Source organism: Notolabrus celidotus, chromosome 10, assembly GCF_009762535.1.
Source record: "Notolabrus celidotus isolate fNotCel1 chromosome 10, fNotCel1.pri, whole genome shotgun sequence".
NCBI classification, from domain to species: Eukaryota; Metazoa; Chordata; class Actinopteri; order Labriformes; family Labridae; genus Notolabrus; species Notolabrus celidotus.
The window spans coordinates 22,957,087-22,977,572 of record NC_048281.1 but is presented as its reverse complement, the minus strand read 5'-3'; the positions used below and the strand labels follow the sequence as shown (position 1 = coordinate 22,977,572).

The 20,486-nt window shown below is 38.2% G+C and overlaps 1 protein-coding gene across 4 annotated transcripts; it reads left to right on the top strand.

Annotated features, from left to right (window-relative positions):
* Positions 1 to 504: 504 nt before the first annotated feature.
* Positions 505 to 20,329, top strand: LOC117819932 (nectin-1-like). 4 transcript variants are annotated; one of them, XM_034693468.1, is made up of 8 exons: positions 505 to 908; positions 5,010 to 5,348; positions 5,446 to 5,748; positions 9,356 to 9,446; positions 11,991 to 12,145; positions 15,234 to 15,336; positions 15,468 to 15,573; positions 15,862 to 20,329. In XM_034693468.1, the coding sequence occupies exons 1-7, from the start codon at positions 836 to 838 to the stop codon at positions 15,568 to 15,570; spliced, it is 1,167 nt and encodes a 388-aa protein (XP_034549359.1). In that variant the 5' UTR covers positions 505 to 835; the 3' UTR covers positions 15,571 to 15,573; positions 15,862 to 20,329. The 4 variants fall into 4 exon arrangements, with proteins under 4 accessions (XP_034549359.1, XP_034549360.1, XP_034549362.1 ...); XM_034693469.1 differs by lacking the exons at positions 15,234 to 15,336; positions 15,468 to 15,573; positions 15,862 to 20,329 and adding an exon at positions 12,462 to 12,779 and having other exon boundaries at positions 711 to 908; XM_034693471.1 differs by lacking the exons at positions 15,234 to 15,336; positions 15,468 to 15,573; positions 15,862 to 20,329 and adding an exon at positions 12,426 to 12,779 and having other exon boundaries at positions 711 to 908.
* The last annotated feature ends 157 nt before the right edge of the window (positions 20,330 to 20,486 follow it).

Below are 20,486 nucleotides of genomic sequence, written 5' to 3'. Positions count from 1 at the left end.
CAACCAAACTCTGACTCACATCAGACTAAACTTCCACTCAGCTTCTCAACAGAGTCTCAATGCAGATGTCACTCCAACTGAACTCTGACAAAGTTCTGACTTCACTAGAACTTAATTCCACCTTAACTTGGGGAGTCCACAGGATGCGTGTGCGCCGCGTTACGGCTGCGACACGGCTCTGCTCCGTCCCGGGGCTTTCGACCTGGTCCATAGGATGCGTGTTTGGAGCGGCGCGCACTCCGGAGCAGGAAACTCAAGATCCCTCGAGAACTCCAAAACGCGCGAGAACAACACAGTATAAACTTTTCCTCGTCCATGGTGTCGGATATCTTTTGAGACTGACGTCTGGCCCGATGCCACAGGTTATGACGTAATGTTGAAGAAGTGGTAAAATTTACGATTTTGTGTTTGCACCGGTTTGCACATGGTGTTTATTTTGAAAGTGAGCGGATGTTGCATACGATCCTCGTGCCTGACTTCCGGGATAGTTCGATCATTTCTGTGTCGATTGACGCGTGCTGGGCGCGGGGAGCGGCGAAAATAGACTCCCCGCGTATCTCTGGCAGAGCGGCGCGGCGGAACGCTCCAGAGACGGAGCTGAGACCATAGACTGTAAAAAGGCGCCGCAGCGCGCCCTGTGGACTCTAGAGCATTGACGCGGCGTGCGCGGCGCAGCCGTTACGTAACGCGACGCATCCTGTGGATCTTGGGCTTAAAGCCCAAGATCGTTCGCGACCGACACATCCCTACTAGCCAGAGCTAGGGCCTAGAGTAAAGACTAGAGTCGTTTGCGTGGACGGATGATTTCTCCACGGGGATTTCCACGAAATTATGGATGCTACGTTTCCCGAGGAGGATGACGATGTTTTTTCTTGGTTTGATGTTGATCCTTAACACAGTTTCAGACGGTATGTTGACTCTGTCGTTTTGAAGAATGCCATGTGAATGCGTAACGTTTTCATTTCAAAGCAAAGGCGTATGACCAATACAACACAACGCACACCTCACCTCGAAATGTGTTCAAGTTCCAACAAAGGGATACGAGTAGACGTGGCTGCTTTGAGTAAGCATATAGGTAACAAGCTGTGGGCTAGCAGGGTCTGGGTCTGGCCAACTGTGCACCCGTCTTTTTTTACATTACTCATTTTTGGGGCGAATGAGTGAATTCCCCCCAAAAATGTGAATTAAGCACAGGAGTATTTGTTCAGTCAAGTAAACTTTATTTATATAGCACATTTAAAAACAACCAATGTTAGCCAAAGTGCTTAAAAGGGTGAAAAAAAAAAAAAGTACAGGAAGACAACAATAAACAACACAACATTTTTAACATATTGTCGTTTTAACACTTTAATAATTGACTGCTACGGACGTGACAGATTCTAGCTGCTACAACTACATAATTTAATCTTAGGTGGAGTTTGTCTCCATGTCCTCGTGACCTGCTTCAAGGCAGTCACTCGTAATTAATTAAAAAGATGCCTTTCGGGTTTACTTATTGCTTCTAATAAGTTGATCCCTAAAACATTTTCAAAACTTAGATGTCCCTTTAACTCATATAGAAATATAAATAAATGCGCTCTCCACTTCTTTCCGGTATGATTCTAATACTGGACATGTAAGTGAGTAAGTAAAAGTTTATTTATATAGCACTTTTAAAACACTCAGTTACAAAGTGTTTTACAGGCACAAAACAATAAAATAAAAACAATCAAGATAAAAACAAAATACATGTGCAGAAATAATCAGACAAACAAAGCAATAGACAGACAACAGTAGAGGTTAGATGGGAAGTTCTATGAAGGCTTGTGTTACTTTCCAGGTAAATTCCCTCATATATCTGGATTGTGATGGTTTTAGATTTTTGTACAGGGAGTTTTTCCATTCTTCTACTGTTATGCAGTTTCTAGTTAGTTTACTCATTTTCTCTAACTCTCTTTTCTACGGTATAGTACTTTTGCATTATTTCATATATATTTGATAGATTTCCTTTAGCTTTATCAATTTTAATGATATACTGCACTCTCATTTGTGAGTTCTTCATCCACCAAATGTTTCTGGAGATAACTTCTTACCTGTAGATACTTAAAGGTTTCTGATCTAATTAATATTTTGAAGCTATCATTTCAAAGACTCTGTTGTGTTGTTTGTGATTAATTGTGAACAGAGGTGGATAGAGTAAACCAAAACAGTACTCAAGTAAATGTACTGTTACTTTACAATGATGTTACTCAAGTAGAAGTAAGAGTACTTGTAGAAATAAGTACTTGAGTAAGAGTAAATAAGTACCTAAAAAAAACCGACTCAAGTAGTGAGTACCTTGTGAGTAGTATCATATATACAATTGTATTGTATTGGAAACGCTAATAACAATGTGAAGTGCACACTGCCTTTAATAAAGTGACATAAACAGGAAAATGTCTAAATGAATGCTGTTAGGCATGGTTTACTTTCAAACATTAAAGTAAGAGCAGCTGCACTGTGCACAAACTAATGTACCCACTTTCATTTTTTAAAACAAGCTGAAACTTCAAACTGTGTCTGAGATGTCATCAGAATTCCAGAACATTAATACTCCAACATTACAATAAAAAATATATCTATGCCTTCTAAACTTCCTTTTTTTAACCTTTAACTTATTTTCAGTACATCTTACTTAAAAACATAACTTTAAAGTGCTAAAACAACTTGGAAGTGTTTAAAAAGGCCATGAACTCAGTGCTGAAGAATCTCTCTGAGTTGACTGTTGAGCTTCAGGAGCAGCTGTTTTTTTAGCTTACTACCTTCCTCTTATAAGTTAGTTTAGATTACTTTCCAACATTTCTAACATGCTTTTAAGATTTAATATTAATCAGTATGATCCTTTGCTTACCTAACTGATAAATAACTATAACATGTTTTTGAGATTTAATATTAACTAAACAAAACAAATACTCCCAAAAGTAATTTTTTTTGAAAAAACTACTCAAGTACATGTAACGGAGTAAATGTAACTCATTACTACCCACCTCTAATTGTGAATATGTTGTTAATCCTTTGCTTGCCCAATCGTTTAATATTTTGTCTGTCTTGGATAAAGTCAGGATCATGTGCCATTGCCCTAAAGCACACACACCCACTATTTATTCTTAATATTTTACAAGCCTCTTTCCAGTTTTTGATAGTGCTCAGGGTGCACTGGTAATGCGCCCCAGGTAATTTCCATGATCCTTTACCAATAAATGGTAATGTTCCAATTGATATCCCTGCTTTTTCATTTTCAGTATTGGTCCATTTATCTTCGATTTCCCCTTTCATCCACTCAATATTCTGATAATTTGTGAAGCATAAAAGTAATTTTGCAAATCTGGAATCCCTAAATCTCCTTACTCTCTTTGTCGAGATAAAGTTTTGAATTTGGTTCTCTTTCTTCCATTATTCCAAATAAACTTTGTTATTATATTGTTCCATCCGTTAGAAATGGTTCTAAGTATTGGTATGGGTAATGACTGGAATATAAATAAGAATTGTGGAGGTACCATCATTCTTATTGTTTCCACTTTGCTTAGGCCATCTGGTATTATTCTCCACCAGTTCAGATCATGTCTTATTTTGTTTTCCAAAACATAATGATTATTTTTATACAGTTCTTCAAAGTTCTGATTAATAATAATGCCCAAATATTTTATTTTCTCTGCATTCCATCTAAGTTTATACTCATTTTTTAGGGCATGGCTGACTTGCTTTCTTATGACTAATGATTCCCATTTATTTTAATTTAATTTATACCCTGAAACTTGACTATATTCTTCAATTGTTTTCTTTAATTGATGTACCGACTCTTCATGTGACGTAAAATAAACAATAATATCATCAGCGTTCAGTGCTAGTTTATGGTTTTCCTTTCCTACCTGTATTCTTTTTGTATCTTCATTTTGTTTAATTGCCTCTGCAAACACTTCAGTATACAGTATATCGCAAATAAGAGAGGGGAAAGAGGGTCTCCCTACTGTTCTCCTTATGTTATCCGCCAGAAGTCTACCTGGAATAAAGCCACACTGATCTGTGTTCAATATGTGTAATAATATCTTTTAATCTATTTGCTGATATTGCTGGTATTATTTTGTGGTCTGTATTCAGAAGAGGAATATGAGGTAGCACCCTTACTCTCTTTATAGATAAGTGTCATTATAGCAGACTGCCATGTCTGTGCCCACTCTATATTGTCTAACACGTAGTTTTAAGCTCTTAAAAGTCATGGGATAATTTGTTATTGAAATTTTTTATGAAATTAATTTGTAAATCCATCATCTCCTGGAGATTTTCCTGTTTTGAGTCTCTGGATTTGTTGTTTGAGTTCCTCTGCAGTTATAGCTTTTATTAGGTTGTTGTTGTTGTTTTTTTCCTGTAGTACTCTTGGTAGCTTCAGATTACTAAAATATGTTTTATTTTGGTCCTTATCTGCTTTCAAATCATTTCTGTATAAAGTTTTGTAACGATTAGCAAACTCCTTTGCAATATCATCTTTATCCATTACTTGTGATTGGTCTGTAGCTAATTTTGTAATATCTTTTTTTTTTTCATCTGTCTTATTTTGTTTATAGGCCAGACTTTTTAAAATATTTCTTTTTGTGCAAACCTCATTAATCTTTCAATCTCTGCTGTTTGAATGTTGCCTAATTCACTACGTTTCTCCTTTAGTTTGTATTCATCGTCCTTACTACCTGTGTCCCTGTGTCTCTCCTCCATTGGTTTAATCTCCTCCAATAACTTTTTTATTTGTGTTTCTTCCACAAGGTTTTTTTAAAAACTTTTAAATAGTAAATAGAGTGTCATTGTGTATATCTTCATCATTAATCTTATTCTTAGCATACAGTTTTGACGAGTAGAACTGCAATGATGGATATCTGAGATATGATGTATTGTGTTGGTCTCAAATGTTAAAAACCCTTGCCACAATGGCTGTGTTTTTACTATTTGTTGCCTCCCATTATTGTTCCTAAAACCTGATAAGATTTTTTTTACCTTCACAGCTCTCCAGGTCATTGGAGGAAGCACAACAGTTGAGGAAAACGGAACCATTGTTTTCCCCTGCAAAATTATTGATACCACAGAGGCACTCAGCCAGATTTCATGGCAGAGGCTGACCAGAGTAAAAGTTCAGAAAGACAACTTCTATACTATCTCAGAAAAAGGTCCAAAGTTTGTGAATGGAATTGATGATCGTTTTGAGTTTGCTGGGGATTTCACCGCCAAAATTGGAGACCTCATGTTATCGAATGTCAAAGTGTTAGATGAAGGCAACTACACTTGTATCTTTACTATGTTTCCAAGTGGGAACCACGAGACGACCATACCTCTGACAGTGCTTGGTATGAATTATATTAAAAATGCTCCAGATATCAAGTTTGAGTCTTGTTTGACCTTTCTGCTTGCATGTTCAGCTTGTGTTTTCTGTCACGCTCTTAGTGCCTCCGGTTTCAACCCTGAAGGAAACTCTTCTTACCTTTGGAAATGAGGAGGTGCTCCTTGCTACCTGCACAGCTGTTCGTTCAAAACCTCCTGCAGAGGTGACGTGGCTTACTGATGGTCTTACAGTTAAAGTGAGAACAGAAAACAACTCCACCCTTAATGATGATGGTACAACCACCACTGTCAGCGGGCTGTATGGAGTGCCCACCAGAGAAATCAGCAATCATTCAGTCCAGTGCACAATCTACAATGCTGATCTGCGGAAAAGGAACACCCTGCCCTTCACTATAAAGGTCCATTGTGAGTATACAAATCCTCCACTTTTAATTCTGTTTTTACTTATCTCTGTATTAGTAATGTTTTTTTTATGGGACAAAGTAAACCAGAACAGCAGCTTTAGTGGAACAGGAAAAACATTTTAAAATAAGGGGGAAGTTTTTTCTGCTCCTCTTCCTTATTTATATCTAAAATACACATATACATGTGACTATCATGAGGCACACACCGGTGGCAGTGGAGATAACAAGACTGACATTTGGGCCTCTTCTTTTGCTCATATTTATCTGATGTTGTATGGAAAATGTTGAGCACAGTGTTCATTTTTAGAGTTCTAAATGTGCTTGAGAAAGCGTGAGAAGGCAGCATAAGAACTAGATAAAGCTGAGGTTAAGAGCCGCAAAGATGCTATCACTCTTTTTATTCTTTTTGCCTCATATGTTGTAAGAAAATTACACATACTGAGCAGTGTTTTTTCAGGCAGGCCATGAAGGCAAGCTCAGCCCACAGTACATTAACTTCTGTTTACGCCAACTGACAGCTCAGCTGATTAGATCTATGCATCCAGTTGGTAAACAGTAAAATTGGCCTTCTGTTAAGCTGCCTACTCTTTCTGCTTCCCCTGCAAGCCACTTTATTAACCTTTATTTTTATTTAACCAGGTAAAAAAAATATTGAGATCAGGATCTCTTTCACAAGGGTGACCTGGCCAAGAGGTCAGCAGCACATGTCATAAAAACAGTTACACGAAAATGACAGTACAAGTTAAATCATACAATTTATAGGTGCATAGTGTTTTACAATAGGAATAAGAGGTGTGGAGGCTGTAACAAAACAACAAACAATAATTTAAGGTTGAAAACACAGGCACTGTTCAGTGCTCTCACACTGTCTGTCCCTCAGGATAGAACGGAAGGCTCCAAGTGTAATAAGTTCAGAGTTTCAGTTTAGTCTGTAGAGCATTCCATGCCATGGGGGCAGCAAAGCTGAAAGCTCTTTTTCCAAATTCAGTCCTTACCCGAGGAGCAGATAAAACTATTCTACTCAACGTGTTAACTCCCACTGGATTGGCTCTGTTGGACTCCAGTGTGTCTGATCCGGCACGCTGGAGCCCTCCTGATAAGACACTAAAGCCTTCTGTTTATGATGGAGCACGACGCATCAATCTCAACAGAGAAGATGGAGCAGGACAGGAAGTCAGGCACCAAAACAAAATTAAAACATCTGGTTAATTTTCAGTATAAAACACTCTGTGTTATTTCTAGATCGTATTTCACTTGATAACGACAACAAACTATCATAATGAGCAAAGCCAGGCCTGTAGTCAACATGTCAGAGATTTTCAGAGGACCACAAAGACAACATGGATGAGGAGAGGAGTCGGATATTAATTAATGCAGTAATTACAAGTGGAAAACCTCGGTCACATGACTCCTGCTGTCCAGGGCACCGGGCACGAATCTGGTTGAATTCCTGGGTTAGTGTTTCATACATGCACATGAAAGGAAGAGGAGGTGCACTCTCCCCACTTCAGGCTTTGGCATTCCACCTGTGCACATGGAAGGGCAGGGAGCTCTCAGAACACAGCCAAATCGCTAAACATAACTTATTGCATGCAAGTTATAAATTCTTTTGACGAGAGTAGTCCTGACTGAACTTAAGAGTAGTCCTGACTGAACTTAAGAGTAGTCCTGACTGAACTTAAGAGTAGTCCTGACTGAACTTAAGTTTTGCGAGATTGTGTTTTTATATTACTGTTCAACAAACATTTTGTTCCCCAAAAGAGAAGTTAGCGTTGTAATCGTGACTTTGCAGAGAATACATGTCTACTTCTTTTGCCTTCATAGTTTATGATAGTTGTGGGTTTTTCCTTAGCAGATGGGATGGAGAAATGTGGGAAACAGTACGCCATGGAAACTGGTCCGCAGCATACTGAGAAATTCTCCCAAATTAGTGTGACATCCGGGTAGTTTTGGCATACTGCAGTATTTTGCTCTTGTTCACATACTATATACTACATACCTAATTTTGGCCAAATCAGTACGAGCAGCTAGTATAGTAGGCTGTTGCAAAAACAGCCATTTTTAAGGATATTTGGATGGCACAATGTGTGGCCAATCAGACTTCAGTTGAGGCCTGCACCTTCCCTCTGGACACCTGCATGAAAGTAAGACCAGTATACGTTACAAAACTGCTCACTCTGATGGAAAAAAGATTATATCTAACTGACAATAATAAAAAAGAACGAGTATGCAAAATTCTTTCAAATTGCACAGGAGGAGGAGGAGGAGGAGGAGGAGGAGGAGGAGAAGGACTTGTGTGAACACTCTTTTTCAGCAGACATGTGATCCTGTGTGTAAGATGGAACTCCCCCGGCAGCCAGAAAGTCCCCAATTGTTGTGCCTGTCTTGATTTCACAGTCCTTTGGCCTTGCCTTCACACGGCACAGCGAAACAGTAGCTTTATTTGAAAAACATACCATATTTTCACACACTGATACAGTGCTTGGGATCCACTTCCCAGCAGCTTTAATGATTACAGTAATTCTGAATTGTATCTGTTTCTTTAAGGAGCATCAAAAATGTTCACTCCTTTAAAAGCTCCTGTTATCAAGTGTCTTGTTTAGTCACGTAAAACTATTATCACAACTGGATTAGGAACAAACTCTACAAATACACAAATACCTGTCCCCCCAAAAAGTCGCCACTGGATTTACCAAAGCAAATAGGTTAGAGCCTTCCATTGGATAATTACTGCAGTGATGAATATGTTTCATATAGCAACAACTTATTTAACCCCAGCTGCTGCAGTGAGTAGCTTATCATTCTTTAAACAACCATGTCAGAAGACATATCCTGTAGTCGTGTAAAGGATGTTTATCTGTTTCAGAAGGATCAAATTATTGGCCTGCAACAAGCAAAGAAAACCACCAAGGAGATTTGCTAGGGAGCATAAACATTGGACTCTTGAGCAATAGAAGAAGGTCATGTGACGAGTCCAGATTTACCCTGTTCCAGAGTGATGGGTGCATCAGGGTAAGAAGAGCGGCAGATGAATGCCTTGTGCTTACCATACACGCCTGTAGGGCCAGTGTTATGATCTGGGGTTGCTGCAGTTGGTCATGTCTAGTTTCAGCACTGTTAAGTGCCCAAGGAATGAGGTCGGCTAATTCCCTGGATGTAAACTGAATGACCCGGTCTTTCCATCAATGGAGTTTTTCTTCCCTGATAGAACGGGAATAGATGACAATGCCAGGTTTCATCGGGCTCACATTGTGAATGAGTAGTTCAGTGATATCATTTCTACACATGGATTGGCCACCACAGAGACCAGATCTCAGACCCATTGAAAATCATTGGGATGTGCTGGAGAAGACTTTGCGCAGCGGTCCAACTCCCCCATCATCAGTTAAATATCTTGGTGGAAAATGAATGCAACTCTGGATGGAAATGAATGTTGTGACATTGCAGAAGCTTATCAAATGATGTCACGGCGAATGTGTGCCATACTCAAAGCAAAAGGCAGTCCAACAAATAATAGTGTACAATTGTTTTTGGGAGAGGTGGTGTATGTTCTGCTTGTTCTCAGATAGAGCAATAACACAACTGGTTTTGTTCCTTTTTTGTTTCAGCCCCTCCCCTGGTTAATATCACTGAAAGATCTGCAAACCAATTTGAATGTCAAACAGAAGGCTTTCCAACTCCAGTGGTGACTTGGTCCAGGTACAGTATTTACATAAACAGGTTTCAATGAAAAGAGTCAAAATAGCATGACAACCCCTCCTGTTCTGCTGGCCTCTCATGTCTGCTTCAGAGTGTCAGTTGTGTGTTTTTGTGCTGCTTGCTGGTAACTGAAGATCACATGTGGTTGGAGCTGGGAGGGATGAGTCTTTGTCACCTGTCCAGCTGGTAACAAAGACTTCCTTTTCCTGTCTTTCTTTGTTTGGAGCATGCATCACCACCACTAAACAACACTTTGACTTATCTGCACATTCCAGACATGATTATTCTCACACTGATATATCACATTTGTTATTGATGAGTTTGATTATGTCAGTTAAATAAATAACTTTTGACTGCTTTATCTGTTTGTGGCCTACCTCTTTGTTACCGTCCCTCAGCCAGGTGGTAACAACAGTAATATGTGTATCTTTTACCTTAAAGCATTTTTACATTTATACAAACTTTGTATAATGGTGAAAGACTAATCATTTTAAGCATAGAGCATCTGAACTGATGCTAAAAAAGACAGAGGGCTGCTCAAAGTAGACGTGAGCAAGTTGATGGTGGACAGGGAAGGTAAGTTTTAGGAATGTGTTACAAAAGTTCATTACCGCAAGCTTGTGACAGGGAGAATTATTGACCTCACTTATGTTATTTCCTGGATGCTAATTTTAGTTAATACCACAATCCCACTCATATGTTCTCTGGTCGGATATAATACACAGATGTTTGGTATGATATGTTTTTTTGTGGAAAGTGATAAAAACAGATTCAGAAGGGTCCACAATAGTGGCAGCCATCTTTGGCAGTCTGTTAATGAAAGTGACTCAACAGCGCCCCCTGAACTGTCAGTTAACCAGAGGCAGAGTCAGGCCTTTTTTATCAGGATGGCTAAAAACTGCAGTTCATGGAGGATCCGCTTGAGGCTGGCTCTGGAAGTAATGGAAACCACATACACACTAATTAAAAAAAGACGATCTTTACAGCAGAAATAAACATGTTTACAGCCTGGTACAAAAGATGAGTGTAGTCTGGATAGCTAATTTCTCGATCTACACACACTGTACAGGAGGTGATTTTTTTTGTATCGCTGCAGTTTCAAAGATATTGAGATTACGAGTCTTCCAATGAGAGGCATAGCTGACAGCGGGAACACTGTAGCTGTTGGCTAGGAGGCTCAAACTCCACCTCTTTACGTCACAATCGCTCGACAGCAGCAATATGGCTGCCGTCATCGATTGGCCTCAAAACAGCGCTTTAGAAACAGATGGGTGATGTCACGGATACTACATCCATAATTTATTCTGTCTATGGTAAGCAGCAATGAGGCAGAGTTGAGGTGAGCCATTAGCCTCCTCATTAACAGCTTCAGTGTGCCCACCTGCCAGTAAAGTCAGCTATGGCCTTACTTATGCAAAACTTAAGTTTGCTATTTCACCCCCGAACAGTTTGTGCGCATAAAAAAAGCTATTTGTACCAAAACCGTTTTTATAACCAGGCTGTAAACATTTATTTTTGTAAATACTAGCTTCTTTAAATTGGTGTGTATGTGGCTGCCGGTCTTTCTGCAGCCACCCTTAAGCCAAAATACTTTATTTTAACTCAAATCCTGCCAATAACAAAGCAAGATAGCCAATCTTAGATTAGGACTTTGGCCACTAGGGGGGGCTTCGCCACTCCTTGGACCCGCCCCTGCAGTTGTTATATCACAAAAATGCTATATCAAATATAATGTATTATTGTCTCAACATCAGTCCGGTTAAATTGAAATCTGTCTGAATGCATCAAATACATCTGCCAAAGCAAGAAAAAAACATTAGCTAGCTAACTTTTCTTGTTGCCAGGCAAACGTAGAGTAGGCACCAGGTATCCTACCAATAAAGAGACTTTTTTTTTCAATTTTATTGCCATGGATATTGCCCATATAATTGTGTACATAAACCACGTAGGACACATTGACTACAATCCTTGTTTTATTGATTTGCAGTAAAAAAAAGTGCGTTAAGGCTGACATTTAGAGGCATAAACAGAAGACTAAGACTGTGTTACAGCCCAGTGAAGGCCTACTTCAGAGAGAGGTGTTTCTGAATAAGGAGAGGGGGATTCTGTTACTATGGTAGTATGATTGTATGAAAAAAATATTAACAGTTTGTCGGAGAATATGACAAATATATATCAGCCCAAATCCCTCTTAAAAATGATTCTTATTTGAATTTGAACCACTCTTAGAATACAAGCCTCTTGCTGACTAAAGTGGTGTCACAGGCAGAATTGTGCAGAAAATGCCTTTTTTTGGATCTAAAAGTCAGACTGAGCGACAACAAGAGTGTAACATAAATTTACTGAGTGGCTAAACACGCTGGTTTGTTTATAGAAGAGATACTCCTCAAAAATGTCTCTTAATTAGAAGGAGGTGAAAACAAGGATGAAAAACCTATTATTTTATAGAACAGTTTAAGTATACATCTTGGAAGTTGTTTAATGTCTTGACATAACACTTTTTGGTTTGTATTCTTTATTAAGCTGTGTGTTCTTTCTTTTCAGATCCGGCCAGTCAATGCTTCCGTCAGGTGTCAGAGTAGAGGCTGCAACGCTGCAGTTTCTGAGTACAACCTCTGACCTTAATGGCCTCTACCACTGCAAAGCAAATAACCCTTACGGAAGTCAGCGTGGTGACCTGTATGTGTACTTTACTTCAGGTGAGGTCACTATTGATTTGGATGCTTATTGTCAGCAGTTGTTTGTGTCTTTTTATTCACAAAAAAAGGAAAATCCTATACCCATAAAGGGGCTAAAAATGAGCTGTTTACTTACAGAAGATAGTCTTATATATATGTTAGAAAACTCATCCAATGCTGACATGCTGCCACGTCTTTGTTTTGTCTTGTTGTGTTTTCTTGTTTCTTTTGTGTGTGAAAACTACTAAATAAAAAGTATTAAAAAAAAAAAAAAGGAAAATTGTTCCCATGGATATTCCAGCCACGTGAAGCTGAAGGACAGGCTCAGGAGGACAAGGACTACTTGAAGAAAAATTTTACCTACTCAACAGAGGAATGCCTCTGTTGCTGCTGCCGCCTGTATCCAGGTATACCACGGTAGCCTGAAGGAATGAAAGGGCTCACTGAACATGAAACATACAAATTAGTCAAGTTTACTAACTCTGCAACTTGGTTTATTCTGTGGCTCAGGAAAACCGGAAAATCATGTCAAAAGCTTATTTGCCTAATGACTGAACCTGATGTGTCATATAAAGAAAACTCTTTGTTATAGACAGTGAACTCATTGTTTACACATCAATTTACTTGGTAAAATAAAGAAAGAACAAAAACAAGAGTGCTCCTTTCATAGATGAATGACTTTTTCACACAAGACATGTCTGAATTTTTTTTGCCAGGAAGAGCATGAGTGCAATCTGAAACTGGCTGCTTTCCATCAAGACGAGCAACTGTTACTACCAAGGCTAATAAGTCAAATAACAAGCCAGCCACTAACTACAAGGTTTGGCGTTGAATCACCAGCACTTCTTGTACACGTGTCAAAGTGCCTCTGGTGAAGACTTTGAAACCAGTCTGTAGCGACTACAAAGAGCCAAAAGCCGCTGAGAGGCTGGTGTTCGGCTTAGTTAGTGTTGGACGCGCTAAAAGCAAAAATCACTAATGCACATACTGAACACGATCCCTGTCGAAATAAAGAAATTAATAAATAGCTTTCAGATGCCAGTTTACAAGTGTTTGAATGGCGTTATATGGCGCTATACAAATAAAGATTGATTGATTGATTGATTGATTGATTTATCATAACAGGCCAAATTTCAATCTGACTGTTATGGTAGAAAGTGCAACCAATTTAAAGGTGACATATTAAGCTCTTTTTCATCAAAATATATTGGTCTAAGAGGTCCCTAAAACATGTCTTTAAAGTTTATGCTCAAAAAAACACTTGGAAATCAAATTTTGGCATGCCTGTAAACCCCTCTTTTTCAGCCCTGCTCAGAACAGGCTGTTTTCTGTACGTGTGCCTTTAAATGAGAATGGGCTCTCTGACCCCCTCAGGAAGTGGATGTGGCCTCGGCTCTCCAGCACGTTGATCTAATGTTTACATGTTGGCTGAATATACACACTGCTTACTGACCTGCATTACTTCAACCCTCTGAATTTGATCCAGAATCTGATCCTGACGGAGAGGCGCCTGCAGCAGGACCTTTCTGAATGATTGGTCACAGATTTAGTGTTTCTTATTGTTTTATTTATCAGTATGTTGACGTGTGTCTTGGTACACAGCCACGAACATGTAGCTATGTGGCTATGCTAACTAGCGCTAGCACTTATCCATGATAAATAAAAATCATCCACCCAATCTTCAAATCTGCAGACGTGGGGAGTAAAACCAACCTTTGTGTTTATTAAGACAGCCTACAACTAGCATGCCTCCCTCCTCAGCTTCTTGTTAGCACACGTGTGTGCAGGTAATGAAAAACGGAGGAGGGGTTGAGTTGTATTTTATACAGTCTATGGGTTGAACAAGCTCCGAGCTCTGACTTCCGTTACAGACCGGATGGCGTTATGACGTATGAAAAACACAGAAAACTGAAACGGCTCGTTTCAGCACACATTTACAGAAAGGTGGAGAAATCAGAACAGGGGCAGAATGGGTTTTTTTCATTTTCGGAGGGTTTGTAGACATGCCAGGGACACATATTTCAGGTAGAGAACCATTAAAAAGTCGATTTTGCATGATATGTCACCTTTAACATTTTTTGCATTTTAGCTAATGTCATGGTGTACTTGGACTGTTAATAAAACTCAGCCACCACTAACACAAATAGTTTAAATGTCTTATCACTCCGAGTTTGGGGGATTTGAATTGCATAGTTTGTGTTCTACACAGAATGCTAAGTATTTTATAAATGAAGCACTCATAGTCCCAATGTTAATTGTTGGACTTTAACATCTCAGTGGTTTATAAAATGTTCAAAAATGTAAAGAATGCAATTGATATATCCTCTTGGCTCCACTATTAGAATCGTATAACTTAAATTACGCCTGGGTGGCAAGTGTCAGCACATTGCTGTCCACAACCTCGCCCCTCCATATCTGTCCGACCTCCTCCATGTTCCCACTCCCTTCATACACCTGTCTATCTCTGCCCGTCTCACCACTATGGGGAGCTGAGCATTCAGCCGCTCTGCCCCCGTCTCTGGAACTCATTACCACCTCAACTCAGAAACATTGTTCCTTTTCCCCATTTCAAATCACAACTCAAAACATATCTGTTCAAAACCGCCTACTCCGTCTGACTCCAATTACACTGTCACTTTGTATTGTTTCTATTTTCTAGTTTTTTACCACTTTGTCAGTTTACATTGTTTTCATTTTTGATTTTGATTTTGTTTCCTTTAATGTAAATTTGTATATATATATGTGCGGTGTCCTTGAGTGCCAAGAAAGGCGCCTTTAAATACAATTTATTATTATTATTATTATTATTATTATAATTATTATTATTATTATTATTATTATTATTATTATTATTATTATTATTATTATTACTTAAGCTGGGATTTTTTTCCTCTGAAGTTTCCAGCATTATGTTAACCCTTAAACTCCTGACCTGAACTGATCTAACTGCCAAATGATAAGTAGCATATACATCACCATATAATAGGCTGAAAGGCTGTATCCATCATAAGGCTGCTCTGTTGTTTCTCATTGGATTAAATGAGTCAGCTGTGTGTATTTTGTATATGTTGGTACTGTATTCTCATTCTTCCACCCTGTCTCTCAACAGGATCCTGCACTGCATGTTGGACCTTATATATTCTGCTGATCATCCTACTCGCTGCTGCTGTTGCTGCTTTGGTGTACTTGTTTAAAACCGGGAAACTTCAAAGGTATTATGTCAAGTGTAGTAGTATTTCATACATTAAAGTCCAATATTCAGTCCAACTGCTTAATAACAACCATTGTACTCATTGTACTATAATTGTCTTGAGTTGTATATTAACTGGTGTTTTTTATCCAGGAAAGAAGAAGGTACGCCAAGGGAGATGCAAAAGGTACGGGCAACTTCGACCTCAAGTGAGGAGAATCAGAGAGTGGAAGAAGAAGAAGCTGAAGAAGAATAATTGGTAACACATGATATTTATTTACTGATATTTACAAAGGGAATGTTTGTTATGTCTTATGTAACAAGAGTGCTGTGCAGAAGTGCAGGTTTACTTTTTTCTTTTTTTTCTAAGTGTAAACTTTAAAACAGTTACCAGACTTTAACCCTATTGGTAATGGTGATTTAGTTTTATTTAAACAAGTCTTTTTAAGCTATTTCAAATGATATCCTAGAGACCGTTACATGCCCTGAAACATTTGCATTTGTTTATACAAGCTCTGATAAAAATGTTTTGAAAAATTTCTCTTAGGCTCTCTCTTTGACAGTTGGACAGCTGGATCCCAGTTGGACAGCTGGATCCCAGTTGGACAGCTGGATCCCAGTTGGACTGCACAGGATTTTGTCAGCCTTCCAATGCGTGCATTTGTTCCTGACTCAACTTGTTAGTGAGAATATTTCACTGGGTTTCAAATACCTTTTTTTCGTACTTTGTTGTTGCAAAACACCTGAAAAAAAAATCTGATTTAACATCAAAATTAATTAAGTAATAAAATAAAAAAATATCTTATTACACTTAATATATGACCTGACAGTTTTAGATATTATTTTTGTTATTTTATCTTTATTTATCCAGTTTCATTCATTTTCTAGTCATCAAGAAATGTCGTACTATCTGGAATTAAGATTGCTATCTATACTTGTCAGCATGCTCTATATTAAGCGTAGTGAGATATTTAGATGAGAAGATTTGACCTTTTGCAGTGTGTGTTAGTAATTTCCTCTTTGCGGAATTATTAATAGTGATGATGCCAAAATGTTTTCAAGTGTTTTTCCGAAGGATACCCAAAAGTTTCAGAGAGAATCTATAAATAGACCTCACGGGGGAGAAAAGAAGGAGGAGGTGAAACATGTTGAACTGAAGGAAACCGTTAAACTGACTTAACAACCAATGCAAAACTTCTGTTCGTTGTCAGGATGTGGCTTTAACTGTCATCTTGTGCCTTATATGTGGTATTATCTGCTGTGGCCTCTATACTGTGTTTTGCCACCAACAGTATTAACTGCTGATTATGGAAGAGGATTATGGAGCATATTTACATGCACACAGAACAGGCTGGACAGAAGCTGGTTCAAAATTGGGAAACAAATGCACAGTAGTGGGTTTGTTATATCAACAATTCAGAGATCAATATTCCTAAGGTTACTTATTTATTCGGAGAGGAAGCGATACAAAATACTGTCCTCTTTTAGTTGTATGTATGTTTGCAGAGTTGTACCTGGTACATTGTGCTTTTAGCATTGACTGAGGATATAAGCAGGCAAGGCTGATACTCTTAAAAATAGAGTCTAAAATAGACACATTAAAGCATAGAAGTGGTTTACTTTACAGTTAATAAACTAGTACTTTTCTTGGAGCTGCATTAAAGACCGTCACAGATCTTCAGCTGCATAGCATGCAATAGCTCTTGAAGTGAATGGTAGAAAGCTCAATTTCATTTTGAAGAAAAAGCTGTTAGTTGGATTACTAATAATGATTGTTTTTTAATGATAAACCATTGGGATACTGCTCTGTAGCAAGGCCAATATAAGCTTTATGTCACAAACCACTTATTTTAGTCTACTGAAGAAAAAAAGGTCTTATCCTTTATATGAGCGTTATACTTTTAAAAGACAATGTTTACCTTCTTCCCTATCATTTGAGAACATATTACTGATGGGCTAGTTTTCTGTTTAGGTCCTATGCAGTTAATATCGTTTCTTAACCAGTTACAAATCATTATAGAAGGTCCCTGGTAATTTAGTAGAGGAGTAGATTTTCTGAGACTCAAATCCGTCAGTTCCTATATGGCTGTATAAAAATAGAAAATGGAGATAAAAAAACAGGGGAATTTTGTATTTTGAGCTCTTCATTTATGTGTAAACACTATGAAGTCAGACTGAAGCCAAAATAAGCATTAAAAAAGTATTTTTGTACCATTGAAGTTCACTAAAGGTTAAAATGAAGTCCTGTCTTCTTCTCTTCTTCTTCTCTTCTTCTTTTCTTCTTCTTCTTCTTCTTCTTCTTCTTCTTCTTCTAATCGCTGCATTTTCAGGTAAAATACAAAAACATATAGGCTGTAATAGTTTGTAGAAATATGTTAATGCAAGATAGCACTGGCTTTATGGCTCCTTATGAAGATATTTAAGGCTTGTTCTAAGTAAACAAAAACAATACATTTTTTATTTTCAGGCCACTATACACTAATTTAAACGTACTTCTTGTTTATTCAATTTCTACCAAAACTTTTCTGTTAAATGACACTGAAAACTACACCTTTAAGTCAACTACTTTGTTGACTGATTTGCAAAACAAAACCTCATACATGTTTGGACCATGACTCACTCCTAGCTTGGAACAGGAAAAAACCCTGTGGGTTACAGTTGGTATGTGTCTACTGTACAGCTATGCTAGTACCTCAACGATCCTCACACACTTAAGTAAATGCATTATTACTAGACTGCTGACTTCTGTATGCTGAAATGCTAAAAATTGCAAAACAATTTGCATGCCTAGGTTCAAGATATACAAAGAATGAAGTTGTCCTTAGGCTGCTGTTACAATCCATAAAGCTAAAGCATTACTCTGGCTAAAAATGACCTCTTACCCACTGTAAGCTAGACATTCACTCCAAGCTTTAAATACGCTGCTAGTGGTACTAGGGAATATTTTGGGACCCACAAAAAATTGGTGGGATACATCATCTAAGGATACATCATTGTCAACTAACACATATGTCTGCATATTTATGGGATGGATGATTCATCCTCTGGGGACACAGCATCTGGGAACATTATGGGAACATTTTTGTTAAAAAAACAAACTCAGTCAAGATAAAAGTTTTAAATCTACCAAGTGGCAGAACATAAATTCCACAATTCACAGATCCACTATATGTTAATTCTTAGTCTAAAGATTTTAGTCCATTTGAATTTCAGTCATATTGGATAAAATTCATTCAAGTAGCTGTACTTACATAAAGATGTGTATTTTTTTTATTAATTGAAATCTCTGAGTTCTGTCCTCCCTGTTCATTTTGGGCATTTGGGGTCGAGCGCACCGGCTGGGCGTGTGCCTCGGTGTAACTTAACATCCGACTTAGAACTGAAAGGTACAACCGACCTAAAGTTTGAATCAGTTAGAATTAAGCATTGTTTATATTAAAGCTGGGTGTATTTTTTACACCTCGTAGGAATAGGCGTAAGTATGTTAGGTCAGAGTAGTCGGCCTGGTTAAGGTAACATAAACAGAAAAGGATAAGGTTCATTTAGAAAAGGTGATGGCAGCAGGTCTTGTTTAATGGTCAATGAGTGAAAGTTGGTTAAGATTAGAGCAATCAGTGATCAGACGCTACTCAGACGGTGAGCTGATTTGTCGGGTATGACCTGTTTGAATTATCAAAGAGCTCTCCCTCTACCTACATCATGTGTCGGATAGGACAGGACACTGTCCCCGCCCTGCAACTGCTGATCGCTCTCAGGCTTTATGTTGGCTAATTGAAACTGTCAGCTCTGAGCTGTCAAGTGAATGTAGGGAAACTCTCCCAAAGTCAATAATAATATTGCATTACAATGATTTGGTCAGACCCCCCTAATTTCCCTGTCTACACTATTGTTTCTTTTGGGTTGTGTTATCCATACCTCCCTAAAGATATTTTGATTGGAGAGGGGAGTGTATAGAAGTGCCTTACTTAGCAACACTCATTGCTACACAAATGTTACATGAACGCATGTGATGAGACCAGGCGCAGCTGCGACCAATCTTGGTCAGGCTTGGTGTCACATAAGCCGTCCAACATAAGGGATATGCCTGACTTAGTTCACGCCTAGCTTGCGCACTCGGCCCCTGATGTTTTTATTGAAGACTGAGACGAGGTACTTAACACAAACCTCACCCCAACAAAACTGACCTCATTCCCAGGACTGTACTGTACACATTCATTTTAATAAAGGTACCTTTTACAACGTCCTTACCCAATTTTCCTGATGAACCTAATGTAAACATCAACATAAAGTTGTGCTAATAAGTTTACATACCCTGGTAGAATTTGTGATTTTTTTGGCCATTTTTCAGAGAATATGAATGATAAGAGAAAAACTTTTTTTTCACTCATGGTTAGTGGTTGGGTGAAACAATTTTTTTATCAAACAACAGTGTTTACTCTTTTTATATCATAATGAAAACAGAAACTACCCAAGAAACCATAAATTCTGCCAGGGTATGTAAACTTATGAGCACAACTGTATGATCAAAAACTCTACTTCTTACGAGTAGTCTGGGATCACTAGTCTCATAATGGAGCATTATGAGACTGGAAATGTTTTGGATGCATCGGGCTACATTAGTGGACAACTACTTCCAACTCACAAAATTAGAAGTGTCACTTCACCACACAGTCGTTCTCAGCATGTAATGTTTTTGTTTCAAATGGCAGCTTTTTTTGTTAACTTTTGGAGCTTTAGTTACTTGTGTGTTTTCATAGTTTGCACTAATAGCTTTGACTCCAATTTTACATTTTGTGTTATTGCAGTAGCTCTGATGTATTTAACTTTGCTTGAATTTTTGGGGGTGGGACCTACAGATGTAAAAGCTTGTTTTTTGCCTTTATTGTTCACACTTTATTGCCTGCTTTTTATTTGTTATCATGTTTGTATTATCCTATCCTTCTGAGTTTATTGCCTTTTCTTTTTATTAAACTATTAAAGTGTGAATAGAAAATAAAACTGATGCCTGAAGCTCAGGTCACTACCTTTTTTGCTTTATTTAGTTTACACATACCATCGTTAGTAGGTAACCTTTGTTGAGTTAGGCATGACTGGGATTGTTTTACCTTTAACACACACAGTAGTCATTGATTCAGTTTGTACTGTGAAGACAGAGTAACATTACTGAATAAA

What these genes read in the sequence shown, in the direction of transcription:
- LOC117819932 (XM_034693468.1), top strand. Translation starts at nt 836, where the DNA reads ATGCTACGTTTCCCGAGGAGGATGACGATGTTTTTTCTTGGTTTGATG. An exon ending in CATACCTCTGACAGTGCTTG is followed by an intron (nt 5,349 to 5,445) that starts GTATGAATTATA and finishes TCACGCTCTTAG; the next exon opens with TGCCTCCGGTTTCAACCCTG. An exon ending in CCAGTGGTGACTTGGTCCAG is followed by an intron (nt 9,447 to 11,990) that starts GTACAGTATTTA and finishes CTTTCTTTTCAG; the next exon opens with ATCCGGCCAGTCAATGCTTC.